Consider the following 26,983-nt stretch of genomic DNA (forward strand, 5'->3'; position numbering starts at 1 on the left):
CCCTGCATGCAGTTTTACATGATATACACTGTTCTTTCTGCCTGGAAACTGGAGATTGTCCATAGCAACCAAAAAGTGTCCCTTTACGTCAAAAGTGGCTTTAGACCAGCTAGAAAACAGCGATAGTAAATTAGAACACTTGCAGAATTGAGCGATAGTGAATTGTGGGGAAATTTATTTTATTACTATTTTTTTTTTTTTTTTTTTATTATTTATTTTTATTTATTATATTATAATTTATGTTTTTGTGTTTCAAACTTTATCATACCCGGGATATCTACTAGACTCTTGTTTGGACAGATTTAAGTGTGTTATTGTTAAGAATTACAGACCTACAATATAAAACGCCAAATTTCCATGCAAAATAATTGTACCGCTTTCAGCACCTAAAATCCGAAATAATCATACCGCCAGGGAGGTTAATGTCTAAACCGCTGGCAACAAAAGTGAGTACTCCCCTAAGTGAAAATGTCCAAATTGGGCCCAATTAGCCATTTTACCTCCCCGGTGTCATGTGACTCATTAGTGTTACAAGGTCTCAGGTGTGAATGAGGAACAGGTGTGTTAAATTTGGTGTTATCGCTCTCACTCTCTCATACTGGTCACTGGAAGTTCAACATGGCACCTCATGGCAAAGAACTCTCTGAGAATCTGAAAAAAAGAATTGTTGCTCTACATAAAGATGGCCTAGGCTATAGGAAGATTGCCAAGGCCCTGAAACTGAGCTGCAGCTTGGTGGCCAAGACCATACAGGGGTTTAACAGGAGAGGTTCCATAGGCCTCGCCATGGTCGACCAAAGAAGTCGAGTGCACGTGCTCAGTGTCATATCCAGAGGTTGTCTTTGGGAAATAGACGTATGAGTGCTGCCAGCATGGCTGCAGAGGTTGAAGGGTGGGGGGTCAGCCTGTCAGTGTTCAGACCATACGCCGCACGCTGCATCAAGTTGGTCTGCATGGCTCTCGTCCCAGAAGGAAGCCCCTTCTAAAGATGATGCACAAGAAAGCCTGCAAATAGTTTGCTGAAGACAAGCAGACTAAGGACATGGATTACTGGGACCATGTCCTGTGGTCTGATGAGACCAAGATAAACTTATTTGGTTCAGATGGTGTCAAGTGTGTGTGGCAGCAACCACGTGAGGAGTACAAAGACAAGTGTGTCTTGCCTACAGTCAAGCATGGTGGTGGGAGTGTCATGGTCTGGGGCTGCATGAGTGCTGCCAGCACTGGGGAGCTACAGTTCATTGAGGGAACCATGAAGGCCAACATGTACTGTGACATACTGAAGCAGAGCATGATCCCCTCCCTTCAGAGACTGGGCCACAGGGCAGTATTCCAACATGATAATGACCCCAAACACACCTCCAAGACGACCACTGCCTTGCTAAAGAAGCTGAGGGTGAAGGTGATGGCCAGGCCAAGCATGTCTCCAGACCTAAACCCTATTGTGCATCTGTAGGACATCCTCAAATGGAAGGTGGAGGAGCGCAAGGTCTCTAACATCCACCAGCTCCGTGATGTCCTCATGGAGGAGTGGAAGAGGACTCAAGTGGCAACCGTGAATCCCCGGTGAACTCAATGCCCAAGAGGGTTAAGGTAGTGCTGGAAAATAATGGTGCCCACACAATATTGATACTTTGGGCCCAGTGTGGACATTTTCGCTTAGTGGCGTACTCACTTTTGTTGCCAGCTGTTTAGGCATTAATGGCTGTGTGTTGAGTTAGTTTGAGGGGACAACAAATTTACACTGTTATACAAGCTGTACACTCACTATTTTACATTGTAGCAAAGTGTCATTTCTTCAGTATTGTCACATGAAAAGATATAATAAAATATTTACCAAACATGTGAGGGGTGTACTCACTTTTGTGAGATACTGTGTATATATATATATATATAAACATAGCTAGGTGTTTTTAATTGGCACTCATAAGTAGCTTTAGCCAATGACACTTAGCTCTTGTGTGAAGAACACTCTCAGTAATGTCAGTTATTGTACCAAGTCTTTAATAAAATCTACTTATTAGAACATATCTGACATGTGATGATGTGATGGGCACTTGGGCAGTACAATGTTGCTCAATCGGCTAAAGTTAGATCATAGAATTCAGTCAGCTTTTCATCATTGCAGAAAAGCAGAGGTGTGGAACACTGCAACCAATACAGTATAACAAATGATTTCATTATCTTCATGTTTGTTTGTGTTTTCTTTTGGTAGCTTTTCATTGTTCTGGGAAATGAAAAAGTTAATAGCTTCTGGGAAGCAAATCTTTTGCCCGAAGACCAGCTTCCTGTGACCTCCAGTATTAGTCAGAGAAGATTGTTTATCACGCAAAAATATAAAGAGGGAAGATTTAAGAAAATACTTTCTTCTGCTTTCTCTCCTCAACAGTTAAATGAGGTGCGTAAGTGTCAAAATAAAACTGAACATATTGCAGTAACTTTGTTTGTAGCTCATTTACAGACATTTTCAAAATTGCACAGATTTATGACAACCAGCTGTTTATGCTTTGCTGTTCCTCGAGTGGGGGTAGGAGTTATTTGTCCACAAGCACACACTAATAGGTTTATTCAGGAAGTAAGTGCAACGAGCAATAAACATGTGCAAAGTGTAATATATCATAATATGTAGCCATATTGCACTTAACACATCATCGTAACTCCTTGCAGTGGCTTCCGCAGATATATGTGTTGTTGAAACATGAACTGACCTAGTCCTTAAATTGTATCTAAGGCCAAACTTTTTCCAGCGATAACAAGTCTGTCACTTGAAGTTTTCTCTCTGAGATAGAAATGAAAGTATATCTCCCCAACAGGATATAAAATTTTAAAAAAAACAGCGCTTTTACCATACCCTGCTCAATCCAAAAGTTAAAGTTTTGGGCTTGGATATACCATACTATAACCACTTAGAGAATATTACCCCTTGGAGCCAGTGCCTGCCGGTCCCTTAAGGGGTTTAGAATGGCGGGACAAGGCTTATGGTCATGTAACCGCCGTGATTGGCTGTCATGGTGGTCACATGATGGTAAAGCTCCTAATCACTAGCAGCGAGCGGGAGTCTTCTGTAAGCCATCGGTAACTGTGCTTTAAGAGCGCAGGGCACGCACTCTCGGTACAGCTTTATTTGCATTATTGCTGCACGCAAATGTGTGGCCGGTCAGCACCAAGGCCCGCCCGCTGAGAGGCCGCATATTTGCGTGCGCTTGGCGCCAAGAGGTTAAGACATACTTGTACATCTTCAGATGGAAGTGGTTATACCAGAATCATGTAATTTTTTCGTGTTATTTTTTAAAGCAGGCAATGGCCTTTCTTGTAAAAGTGATCTGAGTGGCTCTGGGAGAGGTATTACTGCACATATCAGAGTTAGAGCAATAATTATAGTGCCAGAGATCATCTTTAACATTAAACTGGTAACATGTAAAGGCTATTAAAGCATCACCTATAGATAAATTAACGTACAGCAGTTTGCTGCCATTCCATGGGTGTGTGCAATTTTAAAGTGTGACGTGTAAGATGTATATTTATTTGGCATAACATCATCTATATTGTACTAAGAAAATTAGTATTATATTGTGTTTGTGTTCATTAAAATTAAATAAAGTGTATAATTTCCTGAAAACTTGGGTTTCATAAATGGCTGCACAAATATCACGTGACATAAAAAATTGCAACAAGGACTATTTTATTTTCCAGGGTCTTTGCTTTCACAAAATATAACATATAATGTTTAGGGGGGGTGTCTAAGTATAGAAAAAAATTCTGATTTTTACACATATGTGAGAAATGTAAGAATTAGCCTGGTAGACAGGTGGTTAAAGAAAAAAAGAATTGCAAGAACAATACTTTAATATATTGCAACTTTCCAATCATTAGATAAGGTTGCTGTAATAATTTTCTTTTTTAGGCTAAGATCATTTTCAGCAAGTACAGAACATATTTGTTGATCTTGCCAGAAATGTAGTGTCCTTATCACTTCCTGGGAGTTGAACTGGAACATCATACAATCTTATCTTCCTTCTGTAAACCACTAATCCGCTCACCCCCTTGTAATAAAAAATGAAGAGAGGAAGGCATGATAAAAGTCCAGTTTTAGTGGCAACCATTGCTTTCTTCACACACTGCTCCATCCACAGATACAGAGGAGAAGTGATCATAGCCACACAGAGACAGGAAGTGTGTTATTCACAGGATTACCATCTGAAAAAAAGGAAAAGGAAGCCTGAAAAAAATTAACTAATGAAGCCACAACATTTTAAGGGTCCATAAGCTGTAAAAAAATATATTTTTGTTTTCAGGTTTAGACATGCATTAAGTTACCTTTCTGTTTTTCCCTGCATCAAGTATGATTTTCTTAAACTGACAAAAATAAAAATGTCAAACCATCGAAGCTTCCGGGCATATTTTACACATTTTGTGTATAGTATGCATCCAAAAATGTAAATTCCTGCCTGTCTGATGGGCGAGAATTTTCCCCTGGGTCAGTACTAATAAGGTATGTTGGTCTAATGACCCTGAGTGAAGATACATCACCATTCAGATATCAATGAGAGTGCAACTATCAGTTAGTGACACATGCTGAGTATCATATAGCTATATTTTCCTTATTGAGATCTGTGATCACAGTGTCTGGCAGACAAACTCTTCCAGCACAATCTTCCTTTGCAGCTTTCAGATGCCATGTAACCAAATACCAAGAGCCACAAAAGCAGTTGATAACTGCAGGTTTTGAAAGTGTGGGGGAGATTTACTAAAACTGGTGCACTGTGCATGGTAGCCTCTAACTTCAGCTTGTTCAATTAAAGAGGAGTTCCACCAAGAAATAGAACTGCCGCTTATCGGATTCCTCCCCCCCCTTCGGTGTCACATTGACTTCAAGGGTCACTTCATCAGGGGATGGTCACGTGGCCGTGACGCCACATGCAGGGAAGGAAAGGCACCTGTATTGACACTGGCAGACGAGCTCGCCGCTCGTGGAGTTCTGTGCATTATCCTATGATTGTATGTGAGTACCCTCATTGTTGTTATCAATAAAAGCTACGTTTATATAAAATACTACACAATCCGGACCCCCTCTCTTTTCTGATATCTCCCTTGCATCCACTGAGAGACAAAGACATTTCTATCTACAGTGGCCCAGTATTATGGTAGAAGGAAGAAGTGAATCTTACAGATTTGTATACACATGCGGTTACCTCATTACTGCAAGGTAAGAGGCAATTGCTACCAGTGTGTTTTTTTGCACGAAGAGGAGTTTACTATGCCTTGGCACCTTGTGTTTGCACCTTGACATCCTTTGCACACAAAAGAAAGGACTCTATTGCCATTTTGCATTAATTTATTTGCACTCTGCACTGAGAAACTGTTTGCTGGTTTTTAAACAGTTCATTTTGTACATTTATATTTGCACTCATCATATTTACAGAAGAAATATTCTAGTGCAGGGATATGCAATTAGCGGACCTCCAGCTGTTGCAAAACTACAAGTCCCATCATGCCTCTGCCTCTGGGTGTCATACTTGTGGCTGTCAGAGTCTTGCTATGCCTCATGGGAATTGTATTTCTGCAACAGCTGGAGGTCCGCTAATTGCATATCCCTGTTCTAGTGTTAAAAACATCATTTATTTTGCACTTTGCACTTTGAAATCAGTCACTTTACAACCCATTGTGGATATTGTTTACACTATTGATCTATTTTTGTTCATTTATTTATTCATTTGCATGTGCACTGCTACCTTTAGCAGTACACTTTTTTTTTTCCCTATAGAAGAATTATGGTTGTGTTTTCACATTATCTATTTTGCACTTTGCACTTTGTTACAAGTTACTTTACCACACACTGTGGTTATTATTTACACTGTTGATTTATTTGTATTGCTACCTTCAGCAGTATTTTTTGATGACCTGGTTCTCTTTTAAACAGCCCAGCACCAACCCCGATTTGGTGCTGCGCTGTTTTTTTTTTCATTTATTTTAGCATCCTTGTTTTTTACATGATCTGGAGCTGGCTGTCTCTTACATTTTCAGGTAGCTGGCACTGCCAGGTGCCAGGTCTGCCTTCTTTTGGCCACTGTATGAGGCTTAAGAGCGGAGGAGATCCCTGGTTAAGAATGGCAGCTGGGGCAGGGTGGTGGAGTGAAACTTGAAAAAAAACATAAGCAAAATGACTTAAATCATTTTTAATTGTGGAAGTGTGTACCCGCCTCCCCACACACACATACAATTCCACAATTAAAAATGGTTTAAGAAATGTTGTTTATCTTAAATGCAATGATGCAACGATGATACCTTTCTTTCCCATTGCCAACCAATCATTGCTGTACCATGACACACATTTTTCTTTAACCTACAGAAATCTGCCTTTCCCATGGTTCTGTTTGATCCCTTGGCAAAATTTCTCAGTTCCTCCTATTGGCACCCCTGCTGTGCTGCAGTGCTTCCATTTTTGGTTAGTTATCGTCAAATGTTTAGACACATGTAAAAAGATGTGTCCAAACAGACAGATAAGTTGGCTATAATGAAGACATATCTCAGGCTGGGTCCACACCTATGCAAATTGGATGTGAATTTCCCTGCATCCAATTCGCATAGCAGGAGAATGTGACCGGATCTCTGTGTTCACATATCTCCGAGGCGGCTGAGGTGCGCACTATGCACACCATGCATCTTTAGCTCAGTTTCAGGGCCAAATTCAGGCAAAGATTCGGCCCTGATTGGTCCCTAAAACGGAGAACAGGGACGCACAGCTTTCCTGTGTGATCCGCGCCCAGTTTCGGTGTGAACCGAGCCTTACACCTAGTAGTCAGCCTAATAAAAGAATTGGCAAGTCAATAAACACTATTTTCAGAACAGAGTCAGGTAAGAATCTGCAATAAAGTTTGCCAAAATCCTTGCAACATGTATGTTTTATATAATAAGGGTTGTTTATTTGTCTTAACACCACAACAATTTTACTTTAGGGCTTTGGACTGAATGCAAGCTACACTATTAAACATTTCATCTCAGCTATCCATCTGTGCACTTCAATTTGGGTGCAGAGGATATATTCATTTTCTTATCTTTTTTTCTCTGTTTCAAAACTTAGGCTTTATGTACCGCAGTGACCAAAGTTGATGTACTGGAAACGATGATCTTAGTTTTTAGTGGAGCTGATGTCATGTGCACAACTGGAGATGCAGTCCTCAGCACTCCATACCTTCTAGCAAAGATGGCTGGACAGCGTTTGCAAATGGAATTTCTACATCACAACAAATTCTCAGGTAGACACATCTTTCAATAAATCTTACCTAAAAGCTGTGTATTGTACTGCTCCTGGTATATTTTGTTAATCCAAAAGAGTTTTTATTGGTATCGAAATGGGCATAGAATAACATCAATGCTGACAAAGACACACACCTATGTTGTATACATTCAGTCAAAAAAATAGGTAAGACAAGGTTTCTGCAATATAGCGTACAGGAAAGGAATGAAAGAAAACAAAGGAAGAAGGAACACCAGCCTAGTGCATTACAGTGTGACCCGGAGGAAAAAATTGGACGGAGGGTCGGCATGACTATGGGAGGAATAGGTCTGAAAGGGTTAAAGAGTTCACTGTGGTAGTTTTGGTTAAGGGGTGGCTTACCTTATTGGTGCAGCAGGTCAGGTGGTCAGGGTGGAGCCGGAAAAAAAAGGGGCTTGGGTGGTTGCACGGGCTGTTGGGTAATCATTTGGGAAGAATTCTTGGTGAAGAAGTTCCCTCCCTCCCGCCCTACATTTAGTTGGGGTGTATATATAAAAAAAAAAAAAAAAAGAATAAAATTGTAAAAAAAAATAAATAAATAAAAATAAATAAATAAATAAATAAATAAATAAATAAATAATTAAATAAATAAATTAAAAAAAAAATATATATATATATATATAATTTAATAATACATATATTTCTTTTACATCTGTCACAACAGCTGGCGGGTCAGGGGGTCTTTGGGGGGTTAAGAATTTGAACAGAATGTTGAAATTTGGGGGACCCGTACAGGGTATGGGGATCCCACCGTGGTTGCTTGTTGGTGGTTCTCCCAGGACTTAGGTCCCATGGGAAAGAAATTGGAAAGTCGCAATGTCTTCGAGCCGGCTGGGGCACAGCTGAAGACACAGTGGTTATTGATCAAAATGGGACCCCAAAGACCCCCTCCTGGTGTTAATATTGTTTTGTTTGATTGTTATATAATTTGTTAATAAAGGGCTGTTGTGGCCATTTACAACCCATGTCACGCAGCGTTTGTGTGGTTATTATTATAGTGTTAAGATAAGTGTAAGACCATAATTGACGAATCCTATAGTCATGTATAACTTCTTTAATAAATAATAAAATACAATTGCCTAGCTAGCTTTGAGGAAGAGGGCATGTCCCTAGAAACGCATTAGCTGCACCCTACCCGATATCGCCTGTGACATTTTTCCTTTTGGCAGTATAATGTATATATTTTAATATTTATTAAAGAAGTTATACAGTAATGCACTAGGCCTGTGTGCCTTCTTCCTTTGTTTGCTTTCAGTTCTGGTATTCCCCGAATTGAAGAGGGCAGCAAGGCTCCAATGTATACATTCATGGTCCAGTTGGCTATATCCTACAGTGGTCCATTTGGGATGAAGCCATGTCGATGTGGGCTCCATGTAGATTGGACTGCCTGGAAGATTGTTTCACCTGTAGTGCAGACTTTTTTGTACATTTATACAGAGAAGGAATGTATTACATAAACAATGCTATTAATCTGCTGAGGACAAATGAAATGAGAGACCTAATCATACACTTTTCACAGGATGTAAAATAATATAGCAAAGCCTATATATTAGTGTGTAATTGGTTGAGAAACTTTGAAAACCAAAATCAAGAGTGTCATGTGTCATCTCACGTATAGGGATATTTGCAACTTAGTAGTACCCTTAGACGTAATAGATCACAAATGAGTATATAGCACTGCAGCCTGAGTACATAGACCTAAACACATAAGAGGCACTGTTTAAATTCAAATTGTACCTGCATCTAATAGACAGCAAATAGAAGATTCTGCTTGCCACGTACCCAAAATGTTTATTTATTTGGGGAAAATAACTATTCCTCAGGCAAATAATTGCAAAGCTAAATGTTTAATTCTAATGGAACTGAGGAAGAACCAAAAAGGGTATTATTTGCTTTTTGATCATAGATCAGTTTCTTATAGGGGAGCAGTGACGGCCGGTGGAAAATTTACTTGGAGGTGCGGCAAACAGTATGCCACCCCCCGGTCAGTAGCACTTGCCCCACACCTGCTTCTGATTGGCCGGATTTAGGATCAGTGTTTCATCAGCGAATATTCATTCGCTGTTGTAACATACCTGGGTGGGATCGGAGCACATTCTCTGCGGCCCAAGCCACCCTATTTTGAAGCCTATTAGAGCCTCTGGCTCTAATCAGGTGCTTAGAAAAAAAAAACAGCCGCTGTAATTCATGCGCCCGGTGTCCTGAAATGGGCCAGACGCATGAAGAGGGGTAGCCGCGGTAGCCATACATAGATTCATGTTATACATGAATCTATCCATTGCATATAGGGGGGTGGCATGAAGAGAGGGGGTGGCGCCCGGGCGCCCCTAATCGATGGGCTGCCACTGTAGGGGAGCATTTTATCATTCTCCGCTGTCCATTGTTGTAAGGTAGGAACTCCAGCTTGATTCCACACTTTATCAGCTTCTTGGCAGTAAACAATACCTTAGGCAAAAAAGTGCAAATAACTATTCCTCAGGCAAATAATTGCAAAGATAAACGTTTAATTCTAATGGAACTGAGGAGGAACCAAAAATGGTATTATTTGCTTTTAGTAAGCCTATATGTGGGCAGAACCAGAGCGGATGGAAAAAAGAGCCAGGGCTCACATGCCACTTAGGGTATAATGGATTATAAAATGGTTTATATCTCACAAACCAATTCGGAATCAAATAGCTGTGATGAAGGATAAATACAGTGCCTTGCAAAAGTATTCACCCCCCCCCCCCTTTGGCTTTTTACCTATTTTGTTACATTACAGCCTTTAGTTCAATGTTTTTTTTAATCTGAATTATATGTGATATATCAGAACACAATAGTCTAAGTTGGTGAAGTAAAATTAGAAAAATATATACTTAAAACTATTTTTCAGAAATTAAAAACTGATAATTGCCATGTGCGTATGTATCCACCTCCTTTGTTATGAAGCCCATAAAAAGCTCTGGTGCAACCAATTACCTTCAGAAGTCACATAATTAGTGAAATGTTGTCCACCTGTGTGCAATCTAAGTGTCACATGATCTGTCATTACATGTACACACCTTTTTGAAAAGCCCCAGAGGCTGCAACACCTAAGCAAGAGGCACCACTGACCAAACACTGCCATGAAAATGAAGGAACTCTCCAAACAAGTAAGGGACAATGTTGTTGAGAAGTACAAGTTAGGGTTAGGTTATAAAAAAATATCCAAATCTTTGATTATCCCTAGGAGCACCATCAAATCTATCATAACCAAATGGAAAGAACATGGCACAACAGAAAACCTGCCAAGAGACGGCTGCACACCAAACTCATGGACCGGGCAAGGTGGGCATTAATCAGAGAGGCAGTACAGAGACCTAAGGTAACCCTGGAGGAGCTGCAGCGTTCCACAGCAGAGACTGGAGTATCTGTACATAGGACTACAATAAGCCGTACGCTCCATAGAGTTGGGCTTTATGGCAGAGTGGCCAGAAGAAAGCCATTACTTTCAGCAAAAAACAATATGGCACGTTTTGAGTTGCAAAAAGACATGTGGGAGACTCCCAAAACGTATGGAGGAAGGTGCTCTGGTCTGATGAGACTAACATTAAACTTTTTGGCCATCAAAGAAAACGCTATGTCTGGCGTAAACCCAACACATCACATCACCCAAAGAACACCAGCAGTTGGGACTGGGAAACTGGTCACAGTTGAGGAAAAGATGGATGGTGCTAAATACAGGGATATTCTTGAGCAAACCACTCTGTGTGTGATTTGAGGCTAGGATGGAGGTTCACCTTTTAGCAGGACAATGACCCCAAACACACTGCTAAAGCAACATTTGAATGGTTTAAGGGGAAACATGTAAATGTGTTGGAATGGCCTAGTCAAAGCCCAGACCTCAATCCAATAGAAAATCTGTGGTCAGACTTAAATATTGCTGTTCACAAGCGCAAACCATCCAACTTGAAGGAGCTGGAGCAGTTTTGGAATGAGCAAAGATCCCAGTGTTAAGATGTGGCAAGCTCATAGAAACTTATGCAAAGCGACTTGGAGCTGTGATAGCCGCAAAAGGTGGCGCTACAAAGTATTGACTTTAGGGGGATGAATAGTTATGCACATTGACCTTTTCTATTATTTTGTCCTATTTGTTGTTTGCTTCACAAAAAAAAAAAAATATCTTCAAAGTTGTGGGCATGTTCTATAAATTAAATGGTGCAAATCCTCAAACAATCCATGTTAATTCCAGGTTGTGAGGCAACAAAACACGAAAAAATGCCAAGGGGGTGAATACTTTTGCAAGGCACTGTAGATGAGTGAGCTGATCAGTAAATTTTAGGGAGACTGGTTAGAACCAGAAGCTCTGACTTCTGGCAGCCGAACAGTTATTTGCAAGCACAGGTAATACAGGCCCAAATTTTCTGGTGAACGCATATCTAAGCTGATGTTATTGCAAAAGCATAGAATTTGATAACTAAAATTGAACCAGTTAAGATCTGCATTAAATAAGTTTAACCCTGTGTACACTTGAGTGTGGCACCATACAAAGTAAAGACAAAGATCAATTCTTTTAATGTGGAGTGTGACCATTGACCCCTGGAATACCTAATTATGTCTTATAGCTTGAGTTATTGGAACGGATTTAATAGGCTGTTCACAAGGAAAGTTGCACTAGTAAAAAAAAAATTATTTACAGTTGAATTTACCCCTGAGCTTATTAACCACTTCAGCCCCGGAAGAATTTACCCCCTTCCTGACCAGAGCACTTTTTGCAATTCGGCACTGCATCGCTTTAACTGACAATTGCGCGATCGTGCGACGTGGCTCCCAAGCAATATTGACGTCCTTTTTTTCCCACAAATAGAGCTTTCTTTTGGTGGTATTTGATCACCTCTGCGGTTTTTATTTTTTGCGATATAAACAAAAAAATAGCGACAATTTTGAAAAAAACGCATTTTTTTTTACTTTTTGCTATAAAAAAAACCCCCCAAAAATATATAAAAAAACATTTTTTTTCCTCAGTTTAGACCGATACGTATTCTTTGACATATTTTTGGTAAAAAATGATGATATGATATGATTGGTTTGCGCAAAACTTATAGCGTCTGCAAAATAGGGGATAGTTTTATGGCATTTTTATTAATAATTTTTTTTTTACTAGTAATGGCGGCGATCAGTGATTTTTATCGTGACTCCGACATTATTGCGGACACATCGGACAATTTTGACATATTTTTGGGACCGTTGGCATTAATATAGCGATCAATGCTATAAAATTGCATTGATTACTGTAAAAATGTCACTGGCAGTGAAGGGGTTAACCACTAGGGGGCGGGGTAAGTGTGTCCTGGGCAGTGATTGTAACTGTGGGGGGGATGGGCTAGCAGTGACATGACACTGATCGCTGCTCCCGATGACAGGGAGCAGACGATCGGTGTCCTGTCACTAGGCAGAACGGGGAGATGCTGTTTACATCGGCATCTCCCCGTTCTTTAGCTCCGTGTATCCCAGCGGCGGGTATCCCAGCGGCGTTCGTGTCGGCGGGTCCCACGGGCATGGTCACGGAGCTCGCTGCAGGCGCGCGCACGCACAGCGGGAAATTCAAAGTAACGTACAGGTACGTTACTTTGCCCAGCCGTGCCATTCTGCCGACGTATATGTGGTGACAGAGGTCAGCAAGTGGTTAAATATGATTAAATTGCACCTTGCAAAGAATACCCAATCAAAATTAAAAAAACAGCATTTTTTCTTGCACATGATTGAAATGCCGGCAATGAAAAAATGGCTTGCGTTCCCCCCAAACCATACCAAGCCCTTTGAGTTTGGTATATATTTTGAGGGCAACCCCCACGCCAAACTTTTGTTTTCTAAAAAGCATGCAGCCCCGCAGGTCAGGAGAGGGGACAACTGAGCGCCCCTCCTCCTGAACCATACCAGGCCACATGCGCTCAACATGGGTACCCCTACTCATTTACCAAACAAAAGTGTAGTGTAAAAAAGACAGTAGGCAGTTTTTGACAAGTCCTTCATTTAAAAAAAAAAAAAAATGTCCCCCTGGTGTAGATGCCCCCCGCCACCGGCGACTTGAAAAAAAGATAAAAAAAGAAAAACGCTCTGCTTCCACTGAAGGCTCCTGCTGTCTGCCCGTGCCACTGTCTGACAGTTCTTAAATGACCAATAGGTGGGGCCACCCAGCGACAAAACAAGGCAGCCCTGCCCCTGTGTCAGTGACATCACAATGGGGCAGAGCCACTCGGTGACATCACCGGGTGGTCCCGCCCCTCAGTTATTTATTAACTGTCAGGCGGCAGAGCGAGCAGACGGCGGGAGCCTTCATCATACGCGGAGCGTTTCTTTTTGTAATTTTTCAGGTCGGCGGTGATGGCGGGCATCATGATTGACGATGGATCTACACCGCGGACTTTTTTTTCATTTTTGTTTTTTAAATAAAGAACTTATCAAAAACTACCTACTGTCTTTATTTTATGCTACACTTTTTTTTGGTAAATGAGTAGGGGTACTATACTCATTTACAACGGGGGGTGAGATTTGGGGGCCCCCTTGTTAAAAGTGGCTTTCAGATTCCGATTGGCCTCCCGTTGGAAGACCACCATAACCACCAGCCAGGGCTGTGGGGAAGAAGCCCTTGTGTGAGCCCCCCGTCCCCAATACATGTCGAGGGCATATGACCTGGTGTGGTTCAGGATGCTTGCTCATTCCCCCTTTTTCCTGACCTGCTGGTCTGCATGCTCAGATACTGGTCTTGTATGGATTTTGGGGGGACCCTATGTCATTTTTTTTTACATTTTGGTGTTGGGGTTCTACTTAGAATCTATACCAGACCTGGGTCTATTCTTAATTTTTCATTGCCAACATTTTTTTTACATTCAGCTGTCAGTGGGGAACCCCAATTTGTCCAATTTGTTACATGTTAATTTGGTTGAAAAAACACAAGTCCATCCAGCTCAACCAACATGTAAAAAAAAACAAACAAAATAAACACACACACACATAGAAAACCTCCATATGCACGATCCTATTCCCACAGTTGATCCAAAGGAAGAAAAAAAAAAAAAGGCAATAAAGCATGATCCATTTGCTCCAGCGAGGAAAAAAATTCCTTCCTGATCCCACAAGAGGCAATCGGATATTCCCTGGATCAACTTTACCTATAAATATTAGTAACCAGCGCATTATGTGCATTTAAGAAAGAATCCAGGCCTCTTTATCTACTGAGCTGGCCAGAACCAACTCTTGAGGGAGTCTATTCCTCACAGCTCTTACTGTGAAGAAGTCTTTCCGTATTTGGAGATTATATCACTTTTCCTCGAGACGTAAAGAGTGCCCCCTTATCCTCTGTGATGACCTTAAGGTAAATAACTCTATACCAAATTCACCATATGGACCACCTTATTTATACATGTTGATCATATCCCCCCTTAATCTCCTCTTCTCAAGAGAGAATAAGTTCAGTTCAGCTAATGCAGTGGGGAAAATAATTATTTGACCCCTGCAGATTTTGTAAGTTTGCCCACTTACAAAGAAATGAAGGGTCTATAATTTTTTTATCATAGGTGTATTTTAAATGATAGAGACAGAATATCAACCAAAAACCCAGAAAAAAACACATGATACAAATGTTATACATTAAGTTGCAGTTCAGTGAGTAAAATAAGTATTTGATCCCCAAACAAAACATGACTTAGTACATGGTGGAGAAACCCTTGTGGGCAAGCACAGAGGTAAGACGTTTCTTGTAGTTAGTGACCAGGTTTGCACACATCTCAGGAGGGATTTTTGTCCACTCTTCTTCACAGATCTTCTCTAAATCCTTAAAGTTTCTTGGCTGTCGCTTGACAACTCGAAGTTTCAGCTCCCTCCATACATTTTCTATGGTTATGGTTATATGGATTAAGGTCTGGAGACTGGCTAGGCCACTCCATGACCTTAATGTGCTTCTTGAGCGACTCCTTTGTTGCCTTGATGGTATGTTTTGGGTCATTGTCATGCTGGAAGACTCATCCATGACCCATCTTCAGTGTTCTGGCTGAGGGAAGGTTCTCATCCAAGATTTTACAATACATGGCCCCGTTTATTGGTCCCTCAATGGGGCAAAGTCGGCCTGTACCCTTAGAAGAGAAACAGCCCCAAAGCATTGTGTTTCCACCTCCGTGCTTGACTGTAGGGATGGTGTTCTTAGGATCATAGTCAGCAGTTTTCTTCCTCCAAACACAGTGAGTCGAGTTAATGCCAAAAAACTAAATTTCTCATCTGACCACAGCACTTTCTCCCAATCCTTCTCTGAATCATTTAGATGTTCATTGGCATTGACTGTACATGTGCCTTCTTGAGGAGGGGGACTCACCGTGTTTGGGGGAAGAAAAATGCTGACTATGATCCTAAGAACACCCTCCCTAGAGTCAAGCAAGTTAGGGCGGCACAGTGGTGTAGTGGTTAGCACTCTCACCTAGTAGTAAAAAGAGTCGCTGGTTTGAATCCCAACCATAACACTACCTGCCTGGAGTTTGTATGTTCTCCCTGTGCCTGCGTGGGTTTCCTCTGGGTACTATGGTTTCCTCCCACACTCCAAAGACATGCTGGTAGGTTAATTGGCTTCTGTCCAAAATCGGCCTTGGTATATGGGTGTGAGTTGGAGACCTTGGATTGTGGGCTCCTTGAGGGTAGGGAATGATGTGAGTGTGTGATGTATGTGTGGAGCACTGTGTAAACTGATGATGCTATATGGGTACCTTAAAATAAAAGTAATAATAGATGAGCATCTTAATGAGACACAATGTACAGGGATAGGGACAATTGTAGACACGCACCCACACTCACTCAGGTTGAACTGAATGGACTGGTGTCTTTATTCAACCTTACCAACTATGTAACTATGTAAGCACAGAGTTGGAAATATTATGATTTGGGGCTGTTTCTTTGCTAAAGGTACAGACCGACTTTGCCGCATTGAGGGGCCAATGGACGGGGCCATGTATTGTAAAATGAGAACCTTCTTCTCTCAGCCAGAACACTGAAAATGGGTCATGAATAGGTCTTTCAGCATGACGATGACCCAAACACATATTGCCAAGGCAACAAAGGAGTGGCTGAAGAAGAAGCACATTAAGGACATGGAGTGGCCCAGCCAATCTCCAGACCTTAATCCTATAGAACATTTATGAAAGGAAGCTGAAACTTCAAGTTGCCAAGCGACAGCCAAGAAACCTTAAGGATTTAGAGAAGATCTGTAAAGAAGAGTGGACCAAAATCCCTCCTGAGAAGTGTGCAAACCCGGTCACTAACTACAAGTAAATTTCTTACCTCTGTGCTTGCCTACAAGGGTTTCTCCACCAAGTATTAAGTCATGTTTTGCTTGGAAATCAAATACTTATTTTATTCACTGAACTGCAACTTAATTTATAACATATGTATCATGTGTTTTTTCTGGATTTTTGGTTGCTATTCTATCTCTATCATTTAAAACACATCTATGATAACAATTATAGACCCTTAATTTCTTTGTAAGTGGGCAAACTTACAAAATCTGGAAGGGATCAATTTTTTCCCACTGCATTTCCTCATAAGTGAGCTCCTCTATGCCTCTTATCAGTTTGGTTGCCCTTCTCTGCACTTTCTCCAATTCCCCAATATCCATTTTGTGAACTGGCGCCCAAAACTGAACCAATTGTACTCCCCCTAGTATGTATGATGCATGCATATTTTTAGCCCCCAAGTGCATAACTTTACATTTATCAACATTAAACCTCATTTGCCACATAGTTGCCCAATTAAACAGTACATTGAGGTCGACTTGTAAGTTGGAGACATTCTGTAAAGACGTTATTCCACTGCAAAGCTTGGTGTCATCTGCAAAGCCTGAAATGGTACTTTTAATCCCAGACCCTATATCATTTATAAATGTATTAAAAAGTAAGGCTCCCAACACTGAACATTGGGGTACACCACTGATAACCTTAGACCATTCAGAGCATGAATAATTATCACTACTCTCTGAATATGGTCTCTAAGTCAGTTTTCTATCCATTTACAAACTGATTTTTTATAGACCTGTAGACTTTACTTTACACATTAGGCTAAGTGTGGGGAACTGTGTCAAGCGTTTTTGCAAAATTTAACCGTTTGCCGCCCACCGTCAATCAGAATGGCACTCCTGCACGTATTGCCGTAGCTGTACAGCGAGAGTTTTAAAGAGTATAGGGCACGCGCACACCCGCTGTGTGACGTAGGAGTCCGTGCGCATGGCCAGCGGCCGCAATGGCCGTCAGCTACCCACGATTGCTCCTGAGAAGGAGAGAACAGAGATCTGTCAATGTAAACAGACAGATCTCAGTTCTGTCAGGGGTGAGGAGAGCGATCTGTTGTTCCTACTGCTTAAGAACAACAATCGGTCTCCTTCCCCAGGCAGTCCCCCATCCTCCCACAGTTAGAATCACTCCCTAGGACACACATTTAGTGCCTTGATCGCCCCTAGTGTTAACCTCTTCCCTGCCAGTGACATTTATACAGTAATCAATGGCTATTTATAGCTCTGATCGCTGTATAAATGTCTATGGTCCCAAAATAGTGTGTAAAGTGTCCTATCTGTCCACTGCAATGTCGCAGTCCCAATAAAAATTGCAGATCCCCGCCATTACTATTAAAAAAAAAGAATAATAAAAATGCCATAAATCTATCCCCTATTTTTTAGACACTATAACCTTTGTGCAAACCAATTAATATATGCTTATTGCGATTTTTTCATATTGGCCCAAACTGATGAAGAAATTAATTTTTTTATATATTTTTTGTGGATATTTATTATAGCAAAAAGTAAAAAATACTGCTTTTTTCAAAATAGTCTGTCTTTTTTTGTTTATAGCGCAAAAAATAAAAACCGTAGAGGTGATCAAATACAACCAAAAGAAAGCCCTATTTGTGGGAAAAAAAGGACGTCAATTTTGTTTAGGTACAGCGTCGCAAGACCGCGCAGTTGTCAGTTGAAGTGACGTAGTGCCGTATCGCAAAAAATGGCCCGGTCAGGAAGGGGGTAAATTCTTCCGGGGCTGAAGTGGTTAACAGCCACCCCTCTGTAACTATGCATATTCCATACCTGTGGGATCTCTCTAGATTCTGTAAATGATGGTAGTAGACACCACTTTTACAGTGAACTTTACTAGCTTTCAGGTCCTGTGCTGAGCAGCTGCCCTGCTGCATTCTGAACTCAGGAGGTCAACGCAAGCGCTGTTTAGAGAACGTTAAAGATGACATCACAACCCTGCCTCTTCACCTTGTCCAATCAAAGAATTTTATGCATTCATTCAGTAAATGCAAAGCATTCTATCAATAGTGCCCAAACCATGCAGTCGATCTCCTGTATTCAGAATTCAACAGGGCAGATGCTCAGCCTGGGACCCAGAATCTAGTGGAGATTATTGGAGTAACAGTGTCTACTACAGTCATTTCCAGCTTCTAGAGGGATCCTACCGGTATGGTATCTACATAGTTACATTGGGGTGCAAGCTAGACTAAGGTAACTATGTACAATATGCCACGCCAGGAATTCTATTTTACATAGTTTAGCAATAAAAGTTCAAGGAGCTGCCCATGCAGGTGAGGATCTTGCTGTTTTGTAGTAGGCTCATTTCACTGCAAAAGTGCAAAAGCGGGGGATAAGTTTTATCTGCCATAAGTAGCAACCAAGAGGAAATCTGAAAAGCCCACAGGATTCGATTTCTTTGCTTTTTTCGGGAGGCCTATAAAGCTTAGGTTATTAATGCATAATCTATTTTCAAGATCTTTCTGTTTTTGATGCAAAGTCTGTAGTTAGAAGGTGGTGATGACCAGATACATACTGTGAAGGGTTTAACTCATCTTCCACAATACTAATCCTAGTTTCATTCTCTGTGACCCCATCTCTTAGTTTCTGTAAGTCTTGCTGAATTTAAGAAATATCTTTCTCGATTTCTTCTATCTTAGTGGTCAAAGTATTCTGGCAAGTAGAAATATTTTCAAGTACTTTTATCAGGTCAAATGGAGATGGTTCGCTGCTTTGTGTCTCAGGATCCCTATTTACTAGCATTGTTTTGCCACCATTTTTGTCCACTCGACAATACTTGTCTAGCTGGCCACAGACCACAAGGGCATGCTTTGGAGGTGACATAAAAGTTCAAGGATGCAGAGGATCAGATCAGATCTAAGGTAGTGCTTTTGGAACAGGATGAAAGCCTCTGTATTGTGCAGCATACTAGAAAGGATCAATGCTTTGCAGGGCTGCAGCTAGACATGTTCCAACCCATGCTGCATCAGGCCATGTCCAACTTAGTTTGTGATAATTTACAATATATGAAATGTGCAGGCAAAAGTAAAAGAAATTCTGCACATCTCTGCAATAAATGCACATTTCCTCATGTTTTGTCTCTTTACACATGCTGCAAGTAGAGAAAAACACTTGTTAATCTTGTCATAAATCCAATGAACTCATATCTTTCTGTAGAGAGCTATCACCACACTCTCTTTGCTTCAGTTAAATCACAAGCAATTTTGTCAGTCCATCTATACACATCCTACCCTTGCATTGCAGGGGGTTCCCCCTGCAAGGGTAGTTTTTTTATTGTTTTATTCCTGGAGTTGAAATTTAAAAGAAGATAGTAAAAAACAGCACAATAAGAAAACTGAACTTAACAATGTACTCTTTAAGACTGTCCTTTTTATTTTCTAGATTACCAAACTATAGACTACCTGAAAAAGAATGGAAATAATGAGAATCTATTCTATTGTGGATTTCTATACAAAGCTTCTTCAAGTTCTTCTAAGTTGTCCACCAGCAGGAAGATGAAAGAAGGTGATTTGTTTTCTTCAAATGTCCATATAAAACTTTGTACACCTATATATTAAACACATACACATGCTACAAAATTGTCTCACAAAAAAAAAAAAAACATAGAAAAAAATAGTTTACCTGAAATTTGTAAAAAAAAAAAAAAAATCTGGATTTTGGCTTGAACAAGACACAACAGATCACTGCTGCCCTTTATTAGACAAGCAAAGTATACATTCTCTGCTGCATTAGTAATTGTAACCCCTAGGCTTTCCCTTGTATAATTTACTATCCACAGTATAGTTGACCTACTATAGAATTTCCAGCGGAGTTTTATACCTGTTCTGCTGATCTTCTAGGAATACCACATACACAACAGAAGCTGTAGCTGATGCCAGACCTCAAAGAACAGTTGGCAATCTTGATAAACCTGTGTTGCGAACCAGCAGTTTCTAATATACAGCCTGACATGCTGGAATTATCTAACCTTGGCTTTGCTACATGCAAGTCTAGTTTTGTTTTAATGCTATTTTATGAGCATATACTATGTATTGTGATATTGATTAATGTGTAGCTCTACAATAACAAAATCCCATGTTTTGTATTTTTTGATAATAGATATGACAAAGTGGTGGTGCACCATCGAAAACAGTCTACTGAGCTATTATGAGGATGAAAATAATACTGTACCAGAGGGTTGCATTGATTTAAGTGAAGTAGTGTGTATGATTGTTTATCCAACAGATTTCATCCTGGATTCAGGGTAGGTGAGAGCAAATAGGACATAAATGTTATTGTCATTTCTTATAAGGCCAAAAAATAGCTGTCACTCTAAAATCATAAGAGAATTTGCCCAACTACTAGTGGTCAGCTGTCCAGCCATACAAAAGCACTCTGGTCCTAAGGTGTAACTCCATTTTGTTGCTGATTCCTACCTTCCACTACCTACCTATCTCTGAAAAAAATATCTGTTTGTTTCATCATTATCTCCAAACTGATTCCTGAATAGCAAGGTCGACACTGATACCCACCAGCTGCAGTGTCTGCAACCTTTAGAAATATGCAATGCGTAAGGAGTATCTTACCAGATTTGAAACTCCTATTGCAGGTGATGCCCTAATTCTGATCTATATCTTAATGCAGATTTCTGGAAGAAATCAGTGAGCCAATCAAACAAGCATGAAATTACTTTTGGGCAGAATTCTGTGTACCGGGTTACCATATTCTAACCTCAATAATCTCTTTATTGAGTTTTAGAAAAAAAATAGTTGCGATTTGAAATAAAAAGGTCATTTTTAATAACGTTAAGTTACAAAATGACTTATGTGGGAATTATATATGTTATTAAGTGTACTTTCTGTTAATTGGTCATGGGTGGACATACTGTACTTCATGTTTATTTTGTGCTAGTGCATAGAAACAGGATGATGAATACTAGGAGATCACATTACCACATGTACATGGACCTAACTCTGTTTCATTTAAAATGGAACTTTGCAATACACTTATTGACTTATAAATAACCTTTAGTCATATATTTATTTAACTAACTAACCCCCAGGCCAATTTTGACACTTCTCTCCTACATGTAAAAACCAGCATTTTTTTCTAGCTTATTACTTAGAACCCCCAAACATTATATATTTTTTTAGGCAGAGGCCCTAGAGAATAAAATGATGGGTGTTGCAATTTATTATGTCAAACGATATTTAACAGCGGTTTTTAAACACAATTTTAAAAAAAATACACCTTAATTAATTTTAATGCACAAAAACACAACATAATACCCAATTGTTTGGTATAACAAAAAAGATGATGTTACATCAAGTAAATAGATACCTAACATGTCATTTTTAAAATTGCATATGCTCATGGAATGACAAACTACAGCACTTAAAAATCTCCATAGTCGGTGCTCTAAAAGCCTTTACAGGTTACCAGCTTAGAGTTACACAGGTCTGGTGCTAGAATTATTGCTTTCACTAAAAAATTTGCATCGATACCTCCCATATGTGGTTCGAATGCCATTTGCGTGTAGGGTGTATGTATGCGTTCACCTTTGATTGCAAACAAATATTTGTATTATTTATTTTGCTTAAATCTCTTACGCTGTCTCTTTAATGCTCCATGCACGTTAGACGCTCAGAAAATTGAAATGGGAACTGGTATTTGGAAGTGGTTGTATACCCTGATTTGTCATTTTTACCTACAGGTAAGCCTATAATAAAGCTTACCTGTAGGTAGAATTAATATCTCCTAAACCTGTACGGTTTAAGAGATATTCCCTTTGCATGCATCCGCTGATGTCAGAGGCGCATGCACTCTGAATGCCCGGCTGAAGGTCTGACAGACGCTGCCGGACCTTGCTGGGAAGAAAACTCCCATGCATATGCATGGGAGTGACATCATTGCGGCTCCGGCCACTCATTGCGGCTCCGGCCACTAGCGCCGGAGCCACGAACCCAGAAGAAACGCCGATGGCAAGATGTCAGCTTCTTCGCCGTGGGCCGGGCTGCAATATGGGGGCTTTGATCTAAGGTAAGTATTTCATAATGAGCTAGTATGCGGTGCATACTAGCTCATTATGCCTTTCCTTGCAGGGTTTTTTTTTTCTTTTTTCTTTTTTGATGTGTGGGTATACAACCGCTTTAACTATGCAGTGATTGAATGCTGCCACTGAGGCAGAGATGGTAGGGGAGAATCGCTGGTGCTTAGCTTTTTGGCGGGGATTGCTAAGGAGCCAGACATATAGGTCATTGCCAGGAATTTGGTTAGATTCCATATCCCTCCAGGGACAAACTATGTTGCTTATGAACCAAGGTTTGAGTTGTGATAGGATAGATGCATAATAATAGTCTCTTAGGTTTATGTATCCTGCACCCCCCATTAATCTGTGTTTTATTAGGTTGGAGCGGGAGCTCCTGGCTTTGGACATTTTCCAGATAAATTTACCAAATATGCTTTGTAAGGATGCAAAGAAAGATGCTGGCACAGGGATAGGGGGATCTAAAAATTTAGAGGATTTGTGGTAATTTAACCATCTTAAAAGCAGCAAGCCTGCCTGACCATGTAAAGTTATATTTTGAAAGATTTCCAAGGTCCTTAGGAAGATTGTTCAGGAAGGGGACATAGTTAGCTGGGAATAGGGATGATACTTGTTTGGTTAATTTGATCCCTAAGGATACTGAGTTTTCAGCCTAAGCGTATGGATATTGTTTATTTAAAAAAGACTGCCATTCGGATGAGATTCCCAAGGGGAGTATAAACGATTTAAAAGCATTAACCTTATAATAGGATATTTGGCCAAAAGTTTCAAGAGAATCTTTTACCGAAGCCAGGGAAGATGTGGGGTTGGAAAGAATGAGGATTACATTATCAGCAAACAGATTTATCTTGTGTTCTTGTGATCCAATCTTTAGCCCTGTAATGTCCTGCATAGATCAAATTTTTTCCGCTAGTGGTTCCATCATTAGATTAAATATTAGGGGTGAGAGGGGGCACCCCTGTCTTGTCCCATTTGAGATGCTAAAGGGTGTAGATAACATAGAGGAACAATATACCTTGGCTGAGGTACATGAATAGAGTGCTAAAATTGCCGATAAAATGTGGCCCTGATCTCCAAACTTCTTTAATGCCTGTTCTAGGTAACCCCAATGAACTCTATCGAATGCCTTCTCTGCATCCAAAGAAAGAAGCAGAAAAGGCACTCCACAGGATTCTGCATGGTGGATAATACTGATCATTCTGCGGGTAGCGTCAGTGTTTGACGTCCTTTTGTGAATCTTGATTGATCAGGATGTATCAGGTTTGGAAGTACATCTAATAGTCTATAGGCTATTGCCTTGGCATACAATTTAGTGTCGTGGTTAAGAAGAGAAATTGGGCGGAAGTTTTGGGGGGTATTAAATTCTTTGCTTGGCTTCGGTAGGGTGATAACCAATGCTTTTAACATCTCCTGGGGGGACGAGGCTGAGGAGGCAGCATCATTGAACACAGGAACTATATGCTCTGTTAGCAGGTTTTTAAACTGCTTCCAGTATTCCCCAACAAAGCCGTCTGGTCCAGGAGCTTTGTTGTTGGGTAAGGAATCAATGGCTTTCAGTATTTCTGTTGTTGTGAATGGAGCATTTAGAATATCTAGTTGGGCCTTGGTTAGTTTAGGAAGTTGAACAGAGTCTAGAAATGCCTGAATAGAGGCGTAATTTTGTTAAATTGTAGATTTGTCGTCTTTCAGGTTATAAAGAGTTTTGTAAAACTCACTGAATTAATTTGCTACAGCTTGCGGGTCGGTTAATTTTTGTTTAGTGGTAGGGTGGTAGAGGAAAGGGATATTAGTTTTGGTTTGGTACCTTTAACTTGTTGAGCTAGAAGTTTCCCTGGTTTATTTCCCCAAGCATAGGTTTGCATTTTAAAGCGCTTTTGGGTCTTGTCAAATAGGATAATAGGAGTGAACAGAGTTCAAGCCTCAGTTTAAAAATTTTAGTTTTAAGTACCATAGAGGGGTGCTGTTTATTAGGGAATCTGTGTTCTGAATATCAGCTAAGATTTCGTCCACATGCTGCCTTCTAACCCTCTTATCCCGAGCCCCCATTTGTACGAAGAGACCACGTACAAAAGCTTTGTGCACAGCCCAGACAGTATGAGGGCTTCTTTTTGATCCTGAGTTTTGTGCAAAAAAGTCTTCCACTTGACTGTGCAGGGAGTCTAAGAATAGCTTCCACTGAAGAATGCGCGTGTTCATCTGTTAAAGAAAGGTTGATGACGTTTTAGGGTTATCCTCTATAGTGATACATATTGAGGAATGGTCCAACCAAGTAGCAGGGAGTATAGATGAGGATGAAACTTTTTGCAAAGTCCACTGGTCCAAAAGAAAGAGATCAATGCAGGAATATGTGTTGTGGCGAGGTGAGAGAAATATATAATCCCTTTCTTTTGCATGCTGGCATCTCCATACATTTTATAGGCGCAGGTTAGATATCAGTGCATGTAAAGCTGGTTTGCCTCGTTTAGGAATAGATGTAGTGTAAATGTGTGGGTCTGGGGTGATATTGAAGTCGCCACACCATACAACAGCATCTTGGTGAATGGCAAGAACTGTGTAATTTGCTGATAAATCTCAGCTGGTGGACATTGGGAGCGTAAACTGAGATGATAGTGTATGGTGAGTTGTTGTTGGTTCCTACTACTATAAGGTAGCATCCATCCAGATCCTTAAGACATTTGTGCAGTTCTTGATGGCTATCAAAGTGCCTTTCTTTTTTATATGGGGCACTGGCTGTAATGATGATATCAAATTCTCTGTTCCTACTTGAGGGAAGATTGGAGTCGCAGAAGTGCGTTTCTTGAACACAGATGATATCACATTTGGTCTGTGATGCTAGATTCCAGAGAGACGATCTCTTAGCAGGGTGATCAAGACTGTTTACATTAATTGATAGAATCTTGATGGCCATGTAGCAGTAGTAGAGATAACGTATCTGAAGAGGAAGGTTTGTGGTTTGCTGTTCTTGTTCCTTGATCAGAGGGAGTATCCAAGGTCAATGGTATGCAAAGAGGAGGAGTTGTTGTTTGAGCAGAGAGTGTTCTTTTAGATGCAAAGTCGTCAAATGGTAGCACTAAGCAACCTTGAGTAGTCTCTGAAGAGTGAGGGAAAAAAATTATCAAGACCGATTGTGGGCGAGCAACACATTGGACCACTTTTGTGTGGGTGATCCTGCGTCTGCTAGTTAATTTAGCAGGGTTTGTTGCAGGGGCGTTGCTAGATCTACTAAAGATCTGGTGCTAGAGCCCATAGCAGCGAAGTAAAGAAAGTCATACGCTTGGGCGGGCATACACATGTATATAATATGCATGTGTGTGTGTGTGTAATATATATATATATATATATATATATATATATATATATATATATATATATATATATATATATATATATAATATTGTTACATATCTAAGTGCGAATCCCATGGTTTGTTATTATTGATTGATTGAGTCCCCAGAGCCCCCCTTACATCAGGGTCCCCAGGGAGCCCCCCTTACATTTGGGTCCCCAGAGAGCCCCCCTTACATCAGGTTCCACTGAGAACCTCCCTACATACATCAGGGTCCCCAGAGATCTCTTTCTTACATCAGGGTCCTCATAGAATCCCCCTTTACATCAGGGTTTTCCAGAGAGCCCCTCCTTACATCAAGTGTCCCTTCATCCTAGTCCTCTGGTCTCCCTGCTGGGTGCTGTGTTCTGCCCACATCCTAACCCTCTAGTCTCCCTGCTGGGTGCTGTGTTCTGCCCACATCCTAAACCTCTGGTCTCCCTGCTGGGTACCGTGCTCTGCCCACATCCTAATCCTCTGGTCTCCCTGCAGAGTGCTGTGCTCTGCCCACATCCTAATCCTCTGGCCTCCTTGCTGGGTGCTGTTTTCTGCCCACATCCTAAACATCTGGTCTCCCTGCTGGTTGCTGTGTTCTGCCCACATCCTAATCCTCTGGTCTCCCCGCTAAGTGCTGTGTTATGCCCACATCATAAACCTCTGGTTTCCCTGCTGGGTGCTGTACTCTGCCCACATCCTTATTCTCTGGTCTCCCTGCAGAGTGCTGTGCTCTGCCCACATCCTAATCCTCTGGTCTTCCTGCTGGGTGCTGTGTTCTGCCCACATCCTAACCATCTGGTTTCTCTGCTAGGTGCTGTGTTCTGCCCACATCCTAACCTTCTGGTCTCCCTGCTGGGTGCTGTGATCTGCCCACATTCTAATCCTCTGGTCTCCCTGCAGAGTGTTGTGCTCTGCCCACCTCCTAGTCCTCTGGTCTCCTTGCAGCCTGGAGGGAGGAGAGCACACACTCTTCTCTCCAGCTATCTTACCACACTCAAGCGGACAGGTGGCAACTCTAGACTCGGGGCTATGGGCCCCAGATTCGGGGATATAGCCCCAATA

General features: G+C 40.9%; 1 protein-coding gene across 2 annotated transcripts in view; it reads left to right on the forward strand.

Annotated features, from left to right (window-relative positions):
* Positions 1 to 26,983, forward strand: part of ARAP2 (ArfGAP with RhoGAP domain, ankyrin repeat and PH domain 2) — a 604,561-nt gene that overhangs the window by 227,607 nt on the left and 349,971 nt on the right. For both annotated transcript variants that reach the window (XR_012237041.1, XM_073608952.1), the window contains exons 13-16: positions 2,216 to 2,398; positions 7,082 to 7,256; positions 19,956 to 20,078; positions 20,673 to 20,817. Coding sequence is in view for 1 of the 2 variants with exons in the window: in XM_073608952.1 (XP_073465053.1) it covers positions 2,216 to 2,398; positions 7,082 to 7,256; positions 19,956 to 20,078; positions 20,673 to 20,817 (626 nt within the window). In the remaining variant the exon portion in view is untranslated. The remainder of the gene's footprint in view (positions 1 to 2,215; positions 2,399 to 7,081; positions 7,257 to 19,955; positions 20,079 to 20,672; positions 20,818 to 26,983) is intronic.

The sequence above is a fragment of the Aquarana catesbeiana genome, linkage group LG01 (assembly GCF_042186555.1).
Source record: "Aquarana catesbeiana isolate 2022-GZ linkage group LG01, ASM4218655v1, whole genome shotgun sequence".
NCBI lineage: Eukaryota > Metazoa > Chordata > Amphibia > Anura > Ranidae > Aquarana > Aquarana catesbeiana.